Genomic DNA, 18,610 nt, shown 5'->3' with positions numbered 1-18,610 from the left:
GAAATACTCAAAATCTTGCCAGATTAAACACAGCATTGATTACTCTTCTCCCAAAGAAGGATTCGCCGACAGCAATCAAGGATTACAGGCCCATATCCCTGGTACATAGCTTCGCCAAACTAGCAACCAAAGTGCTAGCAAGGCGGTTGGCGCACCGTATGAATGAGCTGGTTTCTCCAAGTCAAACGGCTTTCATCAGAGGTGGATCACTGCATGAGAGCTACATCTTCGTCAAAGGATTGACAGATCAGTTCCACCGCCAAAAGAAACAGATGATGCTGCTCAAGCTCGACATCTCCAAGGCGTTTGACACGGTCTCATGGGCCTTCCTCCTGGACCTGCTTAAGCACAAGGGCTTCAGTGCGAGATGGAGGAATTGGATGGTGGCACTACTAACGACAGCAGAGACACGAGTCCTAATCAATGGGCGAGAAGGACAAGCATTCAAACCGGCAAGGGGCTTGCGGCAGGGCGATCCCCTATCCCCCATGTTGTTCGTCATTGTGATGGATCTGATGCAGAGTTTGATCCTTGCAGCTGAGGCAGCTGGGCTCCTTGATCGTTTGAGCTCCAAAAGGCAGCCGGTTCCCCGCCTAGCAATGTTTGCTGATGATGCTGTCTGGTTCTTCAATCCGACGGAGAGAGAGGCTTTGACGGTTAAAGCCATTCTCCATCTGTTTGGGGAAGCATCTGGGTTGCGAGTTAATTTTTCCAAGAGTGCAATCTCCCCGATCAGATGCTCACAGGATCGAATCGACCTGGTAGCTGCCGCACTTGATTGCAAGGTGCAACAGTTCCCGACTGTCTACCTGGGATTGCCGCTCTCGACGAGGAAGCCAACAAGAGCAGAGATCCATCCATACATTGACAGGCTCTCTCAGAAAATTGCTGGCTGGATCCCGAGGCTGTTATCCCCAGATGGCCGCGCGAGACTGATTAAATCGGTTTTGTTGGCACTCACCATGCACTTCCAGGCAGTCCTACCACTGCCATGTTGGGCGATTAAGGATGTTGAACGCAAATGTCGAGGTTTCTTATGGAAAGGACAGGAAAAGATTAATGGCGGACATTGTCTAGTTGCCTGGAGGGATGTCTGTGTCCCCCTTGATCATGGCGGCCTTGGGATTCGAGATGTTCACCTCTGGGGAAAGGCCATGCGTATGCGCTGGCTCGTGCGCCGGATTGAGCAGCACGGAAGACCATGGACCTTAGTGCCGATGAAGATCGAAGCAGAGCTTCAAGGAATAGTGAGGACCGCCACGATGGCGAGTGCACAGATTTCTGGCAAGACTCTTGGCTGCCGGGAGGGCCATTCAGCAGGAGATGGCCGCTCCTATTCTCTTTCGTTCCACGCCCGAATATCTCGGTTAAGCAGGCCCTGCGGAATAGGCGGTGGGTCAAGCAGATTCAGGGGGGGCTATCCGCGCCGGCTCTAGCCCAATTCCTGGAACTTTGGGACACGGTTTCCGTGGTGCAGCTAACGCCGGGTTCAAGAGATGAGGTGACCTGGTTACCGTCGGTGAATGGATGCTTCTCGGTGTCCTCTGCTTATGAGCTGTTCTTCATAGCCAGAACGATCTCGCCCGCGACTTCATTGATCTGGAAAGCCAAAGCGCCGCCACGAGTGAAGTTTTTTGCGTGGTTGACAACCTACGGAAGAGAGGATGGCCAAACCAAGATCAGTGTGTCCTATGCACATCACAACAATAGGATTGCACACATCTATTTGTCCACTGCAGGTTTACTCAGGATCTCTGGGCGCGCCTGAGAGATTGGTCGGGAGTCAGGTTCTCGCCACCAGGACCGAGGGATGCTGGATTGATAGACTGGTGGTTGGAGGCAAGACGAGGTTGTCGGACGAGCTACAGAGAAGCGTTCGACTCCTTGTGCATGCTGGCTTGCTGGTCAGTCTGGAAGGAGAGAAACACCCGCATCTTTGAGAGTCGCGTCAGCACAGTGCAAACCATTTTCAATGATATCAGAGCAGAGGTGTTAATCTGGAAGGAGGCTGGGATCTTTAGGGATGGTGAAGGTTAATGAGCAAGTAACAGTGCAATTTAGGCAACGAGGTTGCTAACTGGGGCCTGGGGTCCCTATCTGCATTAATATCTCTCGACAGCTTCCTGTCGACTTGCAACCCCAACCGTTGTATTTTGAGCTTGTACATTCTCTTTCTACTTAATGAATTTTGGTCGGTTTTCAGCCGACCCGGCAAAAAAAAAAACTAGTTCACGCCCTTGGATCATCCTAAATCTTCATCATAATCTTTGTAACTAGAAAAACATATAATAATTAAAAAATTATTTATATGTAAAAGTATAATAAAAAATCCTAAAATCAAATTTAAAACTAAGCTCTGAAATTTAAAATTTGATATATGTTTATATGAAGTTCCAAAACAATGAGGCTCCTTTTCTCTTAACCATGTCCACCTTCTCCTTTGGCCAAGGTATTATGATTCATCAATGTACCAGAGCCAAAGTTCTCTCGATCGTTGATGTAGTTGACAAAGTGTTTTGGATAGTCCAAATTACAACAAACGAAAAATCACCCAGTCCAAAGCGAAAGATTGGGTAAAGAGTAAGTAGCATTAATGAAAGTAATATCATCCATAACTGTTCGTTTATTAATAACAATTCACATCATAATCTCACAGAATATAATGCTCCTGTCATGAAGCACTATGGGGGGGCATTTAAACAGCCACAGGATGGTCTCTCAAGAAGCCAAGCAGGAGCTCATTCACACGGTCCGGGAACTGCTCCTGCACAAAATGGCACCCTTCAGGGATGTAGGTGATCTTCAGGTCTTGTGCATGCTTCTCCATACCACCGTCTCTCATGGCGAACTCCACACCAGGGAACTTGAAGACATAATCTTTCTCCCCCATGACAACATGCACTGGAACTTGGAATTTTGCGTCTCCATTTGGTTTCCTCTTAAAGAGAGACCTGAGAGGTGCAGCACAGATGTAGAACTGTCAAACACTCATATAGCTGGTGCTATTGAAAATTGGCCGTTAATGAATTACTACAATGCCACGTAACTATGTATGATGTTTACCTATAGGGCATTTTTACCGTCTTTAAAAAGTAGCTTGATGTACCAAAAATTTTAGTACAAAATTTTGATAAGTACATTGTACCTTGAGTACTAAATTTTTATACTGAAAAATATATTATCTTGAGTTACTTTTTTAAGGATGTTAAAAAAGCTCTTACCTATATGGCATCTGTAGGGGATATCGGAAACCGGACTTCTCATAGAGGGATGAGTAGACGTCAAGATCCTCCTCAGTAAACCACTCGGGAAGGGGTGTTGACAAATCGGCAAGATCCATGATCTCTTGATCTTTTTCAGCTATGGGGATGTCGCTTCTAGAGAAGAGAATGTAGATGGTGCGTACAACTCTCTTGACATCATACCGGGCAAAGTCTGCCTCAGCTCTTCCTGGTTGCTACAGGAATAGAAAATTTGCATTTTTAGAATTTGCATAGGGCATGTTTGGATAATGGGTTATGGTCGAAGAGTGGAATTGGGAAATAAGAATGAATGGATGGTTAATATGGGAATGAGATAGGAAGAATGGGTGGTTGAGATTTTAATATATCTTTTGGTGGATGGGAAATCAATTATCTAACCCATTTGCCAAACGGACTAATAATTTTTTTTGGTGATCACTATAGGCAAATCATGTACTCCATCCGTCCAAGAATATAAATATTTCTAGGACTAAAAGTTTATACCCCAATATAAGCATTTTTTGCACTAATTCTCATAATTTCAATCATTCCATAGATTTCAATGCCAACCTGCAGATGCTTATAACGATAATCTAATCAATTCAAAATTCAAAAATTAACCACTGAAGTGAGTAAAAATGAATATTTTGATATCTCCTTAGTCTATTCTAATAATTTTAAAAATGCTTATATTTTGGAATGTAGATAGTAATAACTTTTTTCCATATAGACGGTAGTTTTGAGGTCAGAGAATTACCACCCAACGTAAGACGTAAAATCCTTCTGGTAATGTGTTAAAGGACGTCCTGTCAGAAACAAAGGGAGCACCCAAAGACATCACGCCACATGTGTGGTTTGGATGACGAAGAGCAAAATCATAAGCTACCATGGACCCGAAATCCGTTGCAACAAGGAATGCCTAACACAAAGAAAATATAAATTATCGCAAGAAAACAATAGAGGAATTGGTCTCAGTAGGGAGAAATTGACTTCTAATAGCATCTTAATCGAGTATGTTAGTAGTCCATTTGACAAATGAGTTAGATAATCGATTTACCATCCCCCAAAGTATATATTAAAATCTCAGCCATACATTCTTCCTATCTCATTCCATCCTAACCATCCATTCATTTTCATTTCCCAATTCCACTCTTCGTAAACCATTATCCAAACATGCCCTTATGTTTAAGACCTCTAATGGACGCTTGATTATTGGTGCTAAACCATCTTTCAGATCAGTTCGGTAGAACTGATAGCGTGCTTCAAATCAAATGGATGACTTTGCAACAGAAACAGATTACCCCTCCAAATCTCCTCATTTTTTAAGATACTGAATTAATTCAAATCCCCCCATTACGACAATCAAAGTTTCAAGTTTGCGTGTTATTTTGTCGTTACAAATGATCCAGGGTTCAAACAACACAATATAAATCTTTCAAGTTTCAAAAGGAGTATAAACTTCATAATGTGGGAAAAGTCAACGCGAGAGGCTAGCTAGCTACCTTGGGCACGGCGAGGGCGTCGAGGACGGCGAGGAGATCCTCGACCAGGTCGTCGAACCCCGCCGCCTCCGGCTCCGGCGGCTGGTCGGAGAGGCCGTAGCCGCGCCAGTCCGGAGCGACGGCGCGGTAGCCGGCGGCGGCGACGGCCAGCATCTGGTGGCGCCACGAGTACCATATCTCCGGGAACCCGTGCAGGAACACCACCGTCCCGAGCTCGCCTGCGCCGGCGACGCACAGCAACCAAAACAAGCACCCCGGCTATAGCTAAGGCAAGGCAACTCGACGACAAGAAGAAGCAAGAACACGTAGCGAAGCGGAAGGATCAGACGGCCGAACCTTTGCCGGCCTGCGCGACGTGGAGGGTGAGCCCCCGCACGCGGAGGTGGACGTGCTCGATCTTCTGCTGCTGCTGCTGCTGCTCCGTCGTGGCCATGGTCTCCGGCCGGCTCGCCGTGGACCGGAGTCGTCGTAGTAGCAGCAGCAGAGCACGCACGCGGGGACTGGGAGGGAGTGAGACGTGGTGAGGTGCAGTGACAGGGAGATGCCTCACATGACGACGGTGACGGGCACCGATCTCAACGTACCACCAGATGAAATTATCTATAGAGATACTCATTCTATAGTGAATGCTTTTCTCAATAGAATCTACGTACATAAATTTTGCATTTCAGCTAATATATTCTAGTTTAAAACTTGTTTTGTTTTATTTTACAAATATGACTAAATTTTTTATACTATAACCCAAAAATATAAAAAGAAAATATATATTGTATCACCCCAATCTTTAACGTGCACACCACATCCCCTCCACCGACGCCGATCTCACCCCCTCCATCGGCGACGCTCCCTCTCCAATCCCTTTCCACCGGCAGCGCTCCGTCCCATACCCCTCCACCGGTGGCGCAGATTGGGGCGGACAGGGTGGAGATCATGTCTGAGGTAGGGCACGACGTCGATCGGTAGGCGGAGGCGACCTGGATCACCATGCGGCAGTCGACGGCGGTTGGGAGCGGTGTGGATTGGGGCAGCGGCGATTAGGGTGCTGCTAGCAGTCAGGATGGCATGGCGGCCAGGGTGCCCATATCTGGCAGGCCTTCTTCAACCTAGCAATGAGATAGCAAAGAGACGAGAGGCTCCGGTAGCATGGAGATGAGCTCGATGGATGGCGACCTTCCAAATCCAGTGTCTCTAACACACACGACTTGGTGGTCGTTTCACCCCTCTTGCTCGTGGTTGTCATCGCTGATGGCGGCGGTGGCGGCATAGTCCTCCTTGTTGTTACTTCTTTACGTCGGCCACCCTTCCTTCTCTCCTGCTTCCTAGCCACATATGGGGCGATAAGTTTTGTCCTATGAATACTTTATTTTAGAGCAATCATTGTATTAGAGTTTGATAAAGTAGATGAGAAATTCATTGGTTGGAGCATATGGGGGATAAATACATTGCAAATTGAAAAAGTAAATGTCATTTTAGTCTTTTGGTTATATATTGGTATGTGTGGGATAAGAGAAAGGTAAAAAAAAGGGACAGAAGGAGTAGGATTTAAGTGTATATTTAGTTTGTTATTAAAAAATTATATATGGGTAAATTTTAGCATTAAACAAACACTAACCGTCGCTAACTACCACATTTTTTAGTAGTTCTGGAAACTTTCACTCCTAAAATGATATCAAAATTTGGTAAGGCTGCAAGCCGAGTATCCGACCATTATTTTCATGTTCTTACACGACGAGATTTTGATAGTGCCAATTTATAGTTTTATTTTAGCTACAAAACAAATATATCCTAAATAACGAGTCATACAACAGAACGAGAGAAAGTTGAGGAATTATAGTGTTTGTTTTACGAAGATACATTCCGTAAATATTTTTATAGCAAATGATCATCCTTTATAAATTCTGTTAAAATTCCTCTTTATTGGACAATATTTCGTATACAAATGTGGAGGAAAAAATAGAAATAAACATGAGGCCTCGCATCATGCTTTCCCCTTATTATCTTAAATTCATATGTTTGTTCTATATATCACCTAGCAACCCAAGTGGTACGTGAGTTTAATTGAAATTCAAATGACATAACATGCAATTTATGTGTTATTCATGTGCATATGCTTTTAAGGTGCATTTAGTTGAAGTAATGTATGTTAGATTCTCAAGGATCATGCAATAATCCTAATCTTAGTTAATTCCTATGTTTGGTAGAATCACATGGAATGTTAATTAGGAATATCAAATCCGGAGTAACCAAAATTGCGGGAAATTGTGCCATTAGAACCACCCGGATTATGAGAATCCTGCTCCTCCATCTCAAAACAGATACTAATGTCTTTATTTGGAGGATTAAGGTTGAAGTGATAAATGGTTATGATTGGTTGGTTCAGATGAGTAGTTATATTTTGAAGCAAATTCAGCTCAAGGGTCACTACACATTTTTTTTTCTTAAAATACTCATTTCTTGACTTGATAGAATCATGGTATAACAACCATGTTAAAAACAAAATCATTAGTATTGTCTTCCCATTGCTGACAACACTAGCCACACAAACAAGGTATAATAAGTTCACACATATCCGACGTAACTGAAAGTAACATTGACCGTAACAGATCTTTTATTGATAATTTATCATAGTTTATATTACAGTATCGCACAATATAATGTTTCAGGCGAAATTATAGCATGTTTGAAGAGTGCCATGGTAGGGGCGTCTAAACATTAGGATGGTCTTTCAAGAAGCCAAGCAGGAGCTCATTCACCAAGTCTGGGAATTGCTCCTGCACAAAATGGCATCCTTCAGGGATGTAGGCGATCTTTAGGTCTGGTGCATGCTTCTCCATACTACCGTCTTTCATAACAGATTCAGTACCAGGAAACTTGAGGGCATAATCTTTCTCCCCCATGACAACAAACACCGGGACCTGGAATTTTGCATCACCAATTGGTTTCCTCTGATGCATAGACCTAGCAAGCATAATGCAGATCTTAAACTATCAAACATCGACAAACTTAGTACTTCCTCTGTCCCATAATATATGAGATTTTGACTATTCACTTGTAATTTTTGACAATTCGTCTTATTTAAAAATTTAGTGCAAATATAAAAATTTATAAGTAATACTTAAACTACTACTAATAATAAAGAAAACAATAAACAAAATAAATAATACTTTTAATTTTTTTTAATAAGACGAGTAGTCAAACATTATAAACAGAAAGTCAAAATCACTTATAATCTGAGACGGAGACGGAGGTAGTACAACTGAGTATTGACAGTTGATGGATTGATGTTAACCTGTATGGCATTTGCAGCGGATATCGAAAACCAGACTTCTCATAGAGGGACGAGTAGACAGAAAGATCCTCCTCGGTAAACCACTCTGGAAGGGGTGTTGACAAGTCTGCAAGATCCATGATCTCTTGATCTTCCTTAGCTATAGGGATCTCGCTTCTAGAGAACAGTATGTAGATGGTGCGTACAACTCTCTTGACATCATACCTACCAAAGTCAGCCTCTGCTCTTCCTGGTTGCTACAAGATAAGTTTCTTCATGATCACTGTGAACAAATCATGCATTTTATATTTTGGCATAACAGCTTGAGAATTACCGCCCAACGTAAAATATAGAGTCCTTCTGGTAATGTGTTGAAGGACAAATCAGTGATGCGGAGAGGGACGCCCAAACACATCACACCACATGTGCGGTTTGGGTGACGGAGAGCAAAATCATAAGCTGGCATGGCTCCAAAATCCTTTCCAACAAGGAATGCCTGAGACAAGAAACGAATAAACGATGAGGAGTAAGATAAAGTTTTTATTTGGACTTAAGACAAGACAATTACCTGGAACTGGTTTCATTATGGAGAAATTGATATCATTATCTTTTTATAGAGAAAAAATGGTATTTTTCAGATCACTAATACACTACTGATTATTGAGGCTACAAACATAGCCTTTTACAAAATTCAGATAAATTCGGTAGAAATGATAGTGTAATCAATTGACGACCTAACAGCATAAACAAATTATCCACTCTAAATCTCTTCCTTGCGACACAGAATATCTATGTTGTACTTTACAAATTATCCAGGATTCAAACAATACTATACAAAAATCTACCAAAAATCAGAGCTTTCTCCACCCAGTTATAAATTATCAATTATGCCTTCCATTTACATGCTAGTATAGCTGAAGCCTGAAGGCATTATTACGCAGTTAACCGAACTAGGACACAAAACTCAAAAGCGGCTAAAATTTGTGACCAACTGAAGCTCTTACCTTGGGCACGGCAAGGGCGTCGAGGATGCCGAGGAGATCCTCGACCAGGTCGTCGAACTCCGCCGCCTCCGGCTCCGGCGGCTGCTCGGAGAGCCCGTACCCGCGCCAGTCCGGCGCGACGGCGCGGTAGCCGGCGGCGGCCACGGCCAGCATCTGGTGGCGCCACGAGTACCATATCTCCGGGAACCCGTGCAGGAACACCACCGTCCCGAGCTCCCCTGCAACAACCAACAAATCAACACCGGTCGATCCCCTTCAGGCAACGCCCTCCGCCGCCGCCGCCGCCGCCGCCTACACCTACCTAGCCACGGCGTGGCGCGGGACGGGAGCAGGCGAGAGCGGCGCCTGCACCTACCTTTGCCGGCCTGCGCGACGTGGAGGGCGAGCCCCCGCACGGGGAGGTGGACGTGCTCGATCTGCTGCAGCTCCGTGGTGGCCATGGCTCCCGGCCGGCTCGTCGGTCGTCCCGGTCGTTCGCGAGCTCGTCGTTGCACCTGCAGTGAGGGCAACCAGCAGCCAAGTAGCCAACTACGGAAGCGACATAAATACGGAGAGGCTACTTAATTTCCAAATATACGGGTGTTCATACCAAATGGGATCCGTGCAGTATTAATATAAGACGGTGCTATAAACTAATTATAAACATATTTTAAAGACATAAGTAAGGAAAAAAAATAGCGGACTACATATTTATAGCTAACTGTACCACAAACTTCAAGATATAGGTGAGACTGAATATTAATTATATAGTATATATTCATAGATAACTATTGTATAAACTAGTTATTAAATTGATTATAGACAATTGAGAGCCAAAAGTTGGCTATACTATTAAACTTGCTCTAAACGCAAATACCGAAAAATAAACTATAACAAAAAATAAAAAGTTAACCCTAAATCTAAGTTTAAAAATTTAAATTTTAGCTTATAAACATAAGAATAAAAGAAAAGCCGATGAAACTGGTAGATAAAAAAAGTCAATATTTAAATTGCAAACATAAAAGTGACTACTCAAATTTAAAATACCTCTACAAAATGAAGATTCAACACTAAGAGCTAAAAGAGATGAGTATAAATATATGAATAATTTGTCACTGCTCACGGCAAAGAAAAAACAACAACATATTCGTATTTTCGCATTTAAGATAGGTATATTGATACGTAAAGGCATACCAAAACAAGTTTTTAATTGCGGCTAAGTACCATAAGAGATCAAGCAGTTGCATTTGCCACTTCTTTTTTTTAAAAAAAAATGCCCTTCCCTTCCATCTTTTTAAAAGACCGACTCCGGTGCATTTTACAGTAGAATTTAATCCGATCTATTTTTATCGGATAGCAGTGATTAAATTATACTACCAATAATATTATGTGTAATAGAAATTTAAGGGGTTAATATCATTATTTTTATTATGATCCTAAATTATCTTTTTTAATTAATGGATAAAATTAATTATAATACTAACCGTAAAATACATCAAATCCTCTTTTTTATCAAATCTCAACCGGTGGTCACCGCTCACCATGGATGTGCCAGTGCCGCTGGCCCGTCACTCACCCCGGAGGCTCGGAGGGGATCAGGCGGCGGGTGGGCGCAAGGCCGAACCTTTGCCGGCCTGCGCGACGCCGCACGGGGAAGTGGACATGCTTGTTGCTCGATCTGCTGCTCCGTGGTGGCCATGGTCTCTGGCCGGCTCGCGAGCTCGTCGCCGTTGACCGCGCGCCACACCTGCACTTGTGAAGAAATCAGAGGTGCAGAAGCGTTTGAACCTCGTTAGAGGCCGCACCTTTGTTTATATACGGTGATAATAACCATCACCGTGGGCTTATAGATTGTTGGCGTATAGACCGGATGGATTAGCCGTAGATGAAGTAAACTAACTAACTTAATCATATCTTAACAAACTAACCTGAGTATATCTCTACAACCTATCCATCCAGATATACGCGCATACATGCGTATACAGATATATTTCACAGCCCCTCTCAATCACAACTTTCCTAAGTTGAGATTGTGTTTGAAATTCTCTAGTTGTCGCACAGCTAGCGCCTTGGTGAAACCATCTGCAACCTGATCTCCCGTAGGAACAAATTCAATTTCTAGAAGTTTTCTAGACACTCGTTCTTGAACAAAATGATAGTCCACTTCAATATGTTTTGTTCTGGCATGGAAGACAGGATTAGAAGACAAGTATTTTGCACCTAAATTATCACACCATAGCTTAGCCATTGGGGGACTTGGTACTTGTAATTCTGTTAGCAAAGTTTGTACCACATAATTTCTGCCGTAGCATTTGCAAAAGCTTTATATTCTGACTCAGTGCTCGATCTTGAGACCGTTGCTTGTTTACGCACTCCATGATACAAGGTTTTCTCCTAGAAAGACTGCAAATCCACCTGTTGATTTTCTGTCATCTGGTGAACCAGCCCAGTCTGCATCAGAGTAACCACTGACTACCAAAGACTTGGATTTACATATTCTAAGTCCAAGATCAGTGCATTGCTTCAAATATCTTAAAATTCGCTTAACTGCTGCCCAATGAAGTGTAGTTGGTGCATGTAAAAACTGACAGACTTTATTCACAGGGAAAGCTATGTCAGGTCTAGTCAAGGTAAGATATTGTAGGGCTCCAACTACACTTCTATAGTGTGATGCATCTCCTAGCAGATCTCCTTCATTTATAGACAATTTCTCACTAGTAGATAGTGGTGTACTAATTGGTTTGTAGTCAAACATATTTACTCTCTTTAGTAAGTCATGTGCATATTTACCTTGTGACAGGAGTATACCATCGTTGGTCTTGTTCACCTCAATGCCAAGGAAGTAGTGCAGGTCTCCTAAATCTTTCAACGTGGAGATCCTGCAACAGAGCAGGCACCGCTTCCTGCCTGGAGCTTGTGACTATTATGTCATCCACATAGATCAAGACAAACATGATTAAACCCTTTTTATTATAGAAAAATAAAGAGGTATCTGCCTTGGACCCTTGAAAGCCCAGATCAAGCAACTTTTTGCTGAGTCTAGAAAACCAAGCTCTTGGAGCTTGTTTGAGGCCATATAAAGCTTTATCAAGCTTACATACATGATTTGGATACGAGGCATCTTCGTACCCTGGAGGTTGCCTCATATAAACTTCCTCTTCAAGGATTCCATGAAGAAAGGCATTCTATACATCTTGTTGTCTCATGCACCACCCTCTGGAGACAACAATAGATAGAACTATTCTAATAGTAGCTGCCTTGACCACAGGACTAAAAGTATCCTCATAATCAATACTATATCATTGTTTAAAACCTTTTGCAACCAACCTGGCCTTGTATCCACTTGCAATCTATAATATTGCTACCCTTTTGTGGTGGGACTAGGTGCCATGTCTTATTATTTAACAATGCCATGTATTCTAGATCCATAGCTTGTTTCCAATTTTTATCCCGCAAAGCATCAACTAAATTTTCAGGTTCCCCAGTAGCAGTAAGAAAGGCAGTCTTATATTTTACAGTACCATCAGTATAGACTTTTTCTTTGCTAATGCCATGCTTAGAACGAGTGACTCGTCTGGGAATTACCTGTTGTTCTTGTTCAGTCTCCCCCTGGTCATCAGCATCAGCTGTTGCGGATGCGTCAGGGGCACTGCGAAGCGGCGATGCGACAGGCGAGATGATGGGCGGGACCGCACCAGTGCTGTCGACGGCTTGATGAAGCGGGGATTCCATTCTAGGCGACGACGTGGCCTGTATGCTATGGCTGACACCTATGCCCAAGGGTGGTGACGATCCCGAGTCCTGACCGATGTCGTTAGAGGCTGTCGATGTAGTGTCGAAGGCCAGGGGATCGTCGGCGGTTGAGCCTGCTTCATGCCATAATGACTCCTGGGCAGAAACAGTAGCTCCAACAGATTGATTAGCAGGGTTAGCAGGAAAATTAACCACATGATCACTAAATTGTTTCACCCCGGGATTAAGAAGATGTGTGGGTAGAAGGAGGGCTTCAGAACGAAGTCGTGCACCAGCGTTGGGATGAAGCTTTAAAAAGGGAAAAATTGTTTCATCAAAGATAACATCACGAGAAATATAAATTCGACCAGTGCTAGGATCAAGACACTTAAATCCTTTGTGGAGAGTGCTATACCCTAGGAAGGTGCATTGCTTAGAGCGAAATTGGAGTTTGTTGGTGTTGTACGGTCGCAAATGCGGCCAGCATGCGCATCCGAAAACTCTAAGAGAATTATAATCAGGAGTTTGATGAAACAATTTTTCAAGAGGGGTGGCAAACTAAAGTAGCTTGCTGGGGGTACGATTTATGAGATAAACAGCCGAGGAGAATGCTTCATCCCAAAATTTAAGAGGCATTGAAGCATGTGCAAGGAGAGCAAGGCCAACCTCGACAATGTGCCGATGCTTTCTTTCGGCAGATCCATTTTGCTGGTGTGTATGCGGGCAAGATACATGATGTATAATGCCAAGTTTGCGAAAGAACGAGTTGAGCTTCTCATACTCGCCTCCCCAATTTTTCTGTCGAACTGTCGTTCAACAAGAGCACGGAATTCATGAAATTTTTCGAAGACTTCTGCCTTATTTTTAAGCAAATAAAACCATATGAATTTGCTATAATCATCAATAAAACTGACATAATAGTGTTTGCCACCAACAGACGTGGATGCAGGACCCCAAACATCAGAATAAATAAGTTTCAAAGGATAGCTAGACTTGCTAACAGATCTAGAATAAGGCAGTTGATGACTCTTAGCCTGTTGACAGGCATCACAGACCGACTGTTTATTAGACTCATCTAAACATGAAAGTTTATTTTTACTAATGACTCTCTCAACAATAGGAGAAGCAGGATGACCAAGGCGACTATGCCATCTCTCAAAAGACGGCTTATTGACTCCATAGATTTCTTTGCGACGATGTGGATGCGATGGTGCAGGAGGATGAACATAGAGGCGTCCACGGCTGGGCCCCCTAAGCAGAGTTTTCTTCGTGGCTAGATCCTTAAGATTAAAATATTCTTTGTAAAGTTCCATGTAAGCAGAATTATCAGAAACAAGACGATGAGCAGAAACAAGATTTTTGCGAGCTTTAGGAACATAAAGAATATTTTGTAAATGAACACTACGAATTGGGGTTTTAACAATAGAGTGGCCAACGTGGCTAATTTCCATAACTGCACCACTAGCAGTGTGAATTTGATCTTGTCCCTTGTAGCGATCACGAACAGTGAGTTTCTCCAACTCACCCGTCACATGATCGGTTGCACCAGTATCAACATACCAGTTGGAGTCAGTGCCACCATACATTGCAGATCCTGCATATTTCTCATCTGGAACAAAGTCCTCATCATAACGGTACCAACAATTAATTACCGTGTATCCTCTCTTGTAGCAAAGCTGTCATTTTGGTCTGTTGTCAGTACCACCTTGCCGATTTGTGGTGAAGTTATTCCCTCGCCCCTTGCCATGAGTAGAATTGTTGCCACCAGTGTTGCCGCGGCCGCGATTTGCAGAGGTGTTGCCACCGCCACGTCCGCGTTGCTGTCCGCCAGATCCACGTCCTTTGCTTGCCATATTGACTGATTGATCTCCGGCTTTACGCAGGTTTTGGCGCTGCTCAAAGCTGAGTAGCTGGGAGTAAGCCTCTCCCACAGTCATCGGCTCCGTCTTGCCAACAAGAGAAGACACCACCGACTCGAATGTTTCATCGAGACCAGCAATTATATATGAAATTAGATTGTCATCAACTTTCTTACCAGATGCACTTATCTCATCGGCTAATGATCTCATCTTAGCAACATATTCAGTGACAGAGAGATCTCCTTTCTTCATGCTAGAAAGAGCAATCCTGGTGTTGATGAAGCGCGCACGTGTCATCGAGGAATACATCTCCTCGATCATCTTCCATGCTGCGGCTGAGGTTTCGCAGGCTGCAACTTGTGTCAGGACATCCCTAGACAGTGTTGACAGCACAAAACCCAGCACTTGTTGATCGGTTGCCATCCAATCTTCATAGCTTGGATTCGGCACCGAAACCTCCTTGTCGCCATCCTTTGCTGTCTTCATGGCCGGAGGAGCTTGTGTTGCACCGGTGAGATGGCCCTCAAGACGGGCTCCTCGAATCAACGCCAAAACCTGCACTCGCCATAGTGCATGGTTGTTCTTGGAGAGTTTCTTCGAGATCGCGCTACCGCCGAGCACGTTGCCGGCCGCCGTCTTCAACGAACTCGCCATGAGTTGGTGTAGATGCGATTTAAAAGACAAGCTCTGATACCATGTGAAAGAAATCAGAGGTGCAGAAGCGTTGAACCTCGTTAGAGGCTGCACCTTTGTTTATATATGGTGATAATAACCATCACCGTGGGCTTACAGATTGTTGGCGTATAGACCGGATGGATTAGTCGTAGATGAAGTAAACTAACTAACTTAATCATATCTTAACAAACTAACCTGAGTATATCTCTACAACCTATCCATCCATATATACGCGCATACACAGCACTGGCTGGACTGCCGAGGCAGAGAGGGGAAACTACCAGCAGCCTACCAGTCTACCACGATAGCGACTAGGAGGCTACTTCCCAAAATATAAAGTTATTCAGAGTCCAGCAGAAAATACTCTGTTGCAGTGGCAAAATAATCTCTCTGTTTATGTTTGTGTTCATATTTCCTCATTTTGCAGTTTGTGTTCAGTTTTATTTTGTTGCCGTAGACGCGACGATTTGTTCAGCGATCTGCGAGGATCGGGGCGGCATCTTTGCGTGTGAGCCTGTTGTGTCCGTGAATCTCGGTTCAGGTATTAAATAAGAGAAAGAAGAACCAAAGAAAAGCTGCTGGAATTGCGCAGCACAAACTTCGTCTCGCTTGCTCTGTGTTCCTTTGTTCAGTTCTTCGATGTCCGTGAGATACTGTAGCAGTTCGACGATTATATTTCGTTTGAGTGGAGGGTAAGTTTCCTTAACCTGACACGAAAAACGTTATAATAGATTAGTACATAATTAATTAATATATGATTATTAATTAATTAATTATTAAAAATATATAATAGATTAATATGATTTTTTAAAACAACTTTCCTATAGAAAATTTTTAAAAAAATACACCGTTTAGCAGTGTACGGATAGGGGTGAACGGATGGAGGACAAAACTCCCCTTTTAAAGTAGTAAAGATACTGTAGCAGTTCGACAAGTATATTCAGAGTGAGTTGAGAGCTATGTATCGTTAGGATTTAACCCAGTCCCGCTATATGTACGGTCCAATTATACTACCTATGTAAATCGGATGATCGAGTCGTACGCATAGCAATTTTCTTTTCTAGCTGCATCCAACTACTGGCACCTACTGCCCTAACAACTATGGAGTGCTCACTGGTTGCATGCCCTGCCCAAGAACATCAATCGCAACCACCGTACGTGCATCAATACGATGAATCTGCTACCTTATTAAATCACGACGTCTAAAAAAATACACCATTTAGCAGTTCGGGAAGCGTGCACGCAAAAAACGAGGGGATAAGTTAACTTAGATGGGGGACGAACGCGGCCTCAAAGTGAGCTAAGAGCTGTGCATCGTTAGGATTTAACCCAATCCTGCTATATGTACGACCCAATTATACTGCATACGACTGAATCACGGATTAAGCAAAGAGGGTCAAGTGAGTGAAACTACAGCCGTTAATCAATTGAGTCATACGTAAGTTAAATAGTTAAGTCGTACACGTGCCAATTTTCTTTTGTACCTTCCTGATGGATCCAACTACTGGCACCTACTGCCCTAACAACTACGAAGTGCTCACTGGTTGCATGCCCTGCCCAAGAACATCGAATCGCAACCACGGTACGTGCATCGATGGGATACACCTACTACCTTACTAAATCACAGCATTTAAATAAAATCAATTAAACAAGACGAATAATCAAATTGTACGCTAAAAAATTATCATGATTATTTATTAAAATACATGGGTGATAACCATTTTTCCCCATTCTCAGTTTCTTCTCACGACCTTAAGCTTCCAAACATGGTCCAACGTTCCACCCTTTGTAGGGCATTTTTAGGACATTGTTAAATAATAAACCTTTTTCTTGTGTGAGAATGACACTGTGGGACCCACTAGCTTGTCGCCGTCCTGCTACGTGGCAGCGACCGGGTCCAGGTGCGCCTGGAAGAACCCGAGCAGGAGGCGGTTGACCTGCTCCGGGAGCTGCTCCTGCGCGAAGTGGCTCCCCTCCGGCAGGTACGCCACCTCCAGCTCCGGCGCGAACCTCTCCATGGCGCCGCCCCTCACGGCCTCCTCGAACCCCGGGAACTTGAACGCGTAGTCCTTCTCCCCCACCACCATCAGCACCGGCACCTCGAACCTCGCGTCCATCAGGTTCGGCCTCCTGTGTATCGCCCTGCACAGTTGGCGCCGTTCGTTTCGTTGATTCCATTGGACAGCTTGATCTCGATCGGCGGCAATGGCGGAAACGGTGCCGTGAGTATATATATACCTGTATGGCATCTGGAGGGGGAAGCGGAAGCCGGAGTTCTTGTAGAGAGATGCGTAGGCGTCGAGGTCTTCATCGGAGAACCAAGGCGGCAGCGGCGTGGAGAGGTCGGCGAGGTCCATGATCTCCTGCCCTTCTTTGGCTATGGGGATGTCGGCGCCGGAGAAGAGGATGTAGATGGTGCGCACCACTCGCCGGACGTCGTGCCGCCCGAAGTCCGCCTCCGCCCTCCCCGGTTCCTGCCACACAACATCGATCACATGCACCGATCAGCTGCATGCATGCAAGAACGAGATCGAACAGCTAGCGAGAATTAAGATCAAAGAGGCCGCGGCAATGGCGGCGTGGCGTGGCGCACGTACGCGCCACCGGAGGACGTAGAAGCCCTCGGGCATGGCGTCGAAGGCGGCCGGGACGGGGCTGAAGGGGATGCCGAGGCACGCCACGCCGCGGGTGCGCTCCGGGTGGCGGAGCGCGAAGTCGTACGCCGGCATGGCGCCGAAGTCCTTGCCCACCAGGAACGCCCTGGGCACGGCCAGCGCGTCGAGGATGGCGAGCACGTCGGCGACGAGGTCGTCCCACGTCGCCTCCTCCTCCTCCGGCGGCTGCCCCGACAGCCCGTACCCGCGGCAGTCCGGCGCGATGGCGCGGTACCCGGCGGCCGCCGCGGCCAGCATCTGGTGGCGCCACGAGTACCATATCTCCGGGAACCCGTGCAAGAACACCACCGTCCCAAGCTCATCTGCACCCCAAAAAATAGCAGAAACAAGAATCAAAGTTCACCTAAAATCTTTCAAGAACACCTGAAAAAGAGTTCAGCTTCAGCAAATTACGCAGAAAGATCTCACCTTTGCCTGCTTGAGCGACGTGGAGGTTGAGGCCACGGACGGGTAGGTGGAGATGCTGTATCTGATCCGCCATTGGTGCTCGCTTGAGCTCGGACAGCTCTATCACCTTCAGTTTTATAGGAGAATTTTCTGCTTCTTGTAGGTCAAGTGTCTTGTTATCTTCTCTTGTCTTTTGGCACTTTCTGGAAGTCAGGACAAACAGTTCATGATCTGGAATCTGAGAAGTTGAGTGGCAACTGATACCACTCAAAAGTGGGGGATTTAAC

At 44.6% G+C, this 18,610-nt stretch overlaps 3 protein-coding genes and 1 non-coding gene across 5 annotated transcripts; all 4 read right to left on the bottom strand.

Annotated features, from left to right (window-relative positions):
• Nucleotides 1-2,434: 2,434 nt before the first annotated feature.
• LOC102714586 (AB hydrolase superfamily protein YfhM-like) lies at nt 2,435-5,177 on the bottom strand. The gene is made up of 5 exons (XM_006661855.2): nt 5,081-5,177; nt 4,745-4,962; nt 4,000-4,161; nt 3,222-3,457; nt 2,435-2,951 (listed from the first exon to the last, which is right to left on the bottom strand). Exons 1-5 carry the CDS (start codon nt 5,175-5,177, stop codon nt 2,696-2,698), a joined length of 969 nt encoding a protein of 322 aa, XP_006661918.1. The 3' UTR covers nt 2,435-2,695.
• Nucleotides 5,178-7,319: 2,142 nt separating this feature from the next.
• Nucleotides 7,320-9,555, bottom strand: LOC102714320 (AB hydrolase superfamily protein YfhM-like). Of its 2 annotated transcripts, none has more exons than XM_006661854.3 (5): nt 9,372-9,543; nt 9,017-9,234; nt 8,347-8,508; nt 8,034-8,269; nt 7,320-7,702 (listed from the first exon to the last, which is right to left on the bottom strand). In XM_006661854.3, the coding sequence occupies exons 1-5, from the start codon at nt 9,454-9,456 to the stop codon at nt 7,450-7,452; spliced, it is 954 nt and encodes a 317-aa protein (XP_006661917.1). In that variant the 5' UTR covers nt 9,457-9,543; the 3' UTR covers nt 7,320-7,449. The 2 variants fall into 2 exon arrangements, with proteins under 2 accessions (XP_006661917.1, XP_040384171.1); XM_040528237.1 differs by having other exon boundaries at nt 7,488-7,728; nt 9,372-9,555.
• Nucleotides 9,556-14,621: 5,066 nt separating this feature from the next.
• LOC121055647 lies at nt 14,622-14,757 on the bottom strand. The gene has a single exon (XR_005812681.1). It is a non-coding gene; the product is annotated as a small nucleolar RNA Z247 (small nucleolar RNA).
• Nucleotides 14,758-16,927: 2,170 nt separating this feature from the next.
• Nucleotides 16,928-18,547, bottom strand: LOC102713771 (bifunctional epoxide hydrolase 2-like). The gene is made up of 4 exons (XM_015841707.2): nt 18,345-18,547; nt 17,859-18,238; nt 17,500-17,735; nt 16,928-17,403 (listed from the first exon to the last, which is right to left on the bottom strand). The coding sequence occupies exons 1-4, from the start codon at nt 18,415-18,417 to the stop codon at nt 17,139-17,141; spliced, it is 954 nt and encodes a 317-aa protein (XP_015697193.1). The 5' UTR covers nt 18,418-18,547; the 3' UTR covers nt 16,928-17,138.
• Between the last annotated feature and the right edge of the window lie 63 nt (nt 18,548-18,610).

This window comes from Oryza brachyantha, chromosome 10 (assembly GCF_000231095.2).
Source record: "Oryza brachyantha chromosome 10, ObraRS2, whole genome shotgun sequence".
NCBI lineage: Eukaryota > Viridiplantae > Streptophyta > Magnoliopsida > Poales > Poaceae > Oryza > Oryza brachyantha.
This window is presented reverse-complemented; position numbering and strand designations above follow the sequence as displayed.

Bases quoted from the DNA above. Each gene is read 5' to 3' on its own strand.
- LOC102714586 (XM_006661855.2), bottom strand. From the start codon at position 5,177: ATGGCCACGACGGAGCAGCAGCAGCAGCAGCAGAAGATCGAGCACGTC. The intron at 3,458-3,999 runs GTAATTCTCTGA...CTATTCCTGTAG, and splicing joins TTTACGTCTTACGTTGGGTG to CAACCAGGAAGAGCTGAGGC. The intron at 2,952-3,221 runs GTAAGAGCTTTT...TGCACCTCTCAG, and splicing joins CCCCTACAGATGCCATATAG to GTCTCTCTTTAAGAGGAAAC.
- LOC102714320 (XM_006661854.3), bottom strand. From the start codon at position 9,456: ATGGCCACCACGGAGCTGCAGCAGATCGAGCACGTCCACCTCCCCGTG. The intron at 9,235-9,371 runs GTAGGTGCAGGC...TGGTTGTTGCAG, and splicing joins CGTCGCGCAGGCCGGCAAAG to GGGAGCTCGGGACGGTGGTG. The intron at 8,270-8,346 runs GTAATTCTCAAG...CTTATCTTGTAG, and splicing joins TCTATATTTTACGTTGGGCG to CAACCAGGAAGAGCAGAGGC.
- LOC102713771 (XM_015841707.2), bottom strand. From the start codon at position 18,417: ATGGCGGATCAGATACAGCATCTCCACCTACCCGTCCGTGGCCTCAAC. The intron at 17,736-17,858 runs GTACGTGCGCCA...GTTGTGTGGCAG, and splicing joins TCTACGTCCTCCGGTGGCGC to GAACCGGGGAGGGCGGAGGC. The intron at 17,404-17,499 runs GTATATATATAC...CCAACTGTGCAG, and splicing joins CCCCTCCAGATGCCATACAG to GGCGATACACAGGAGGCCGA.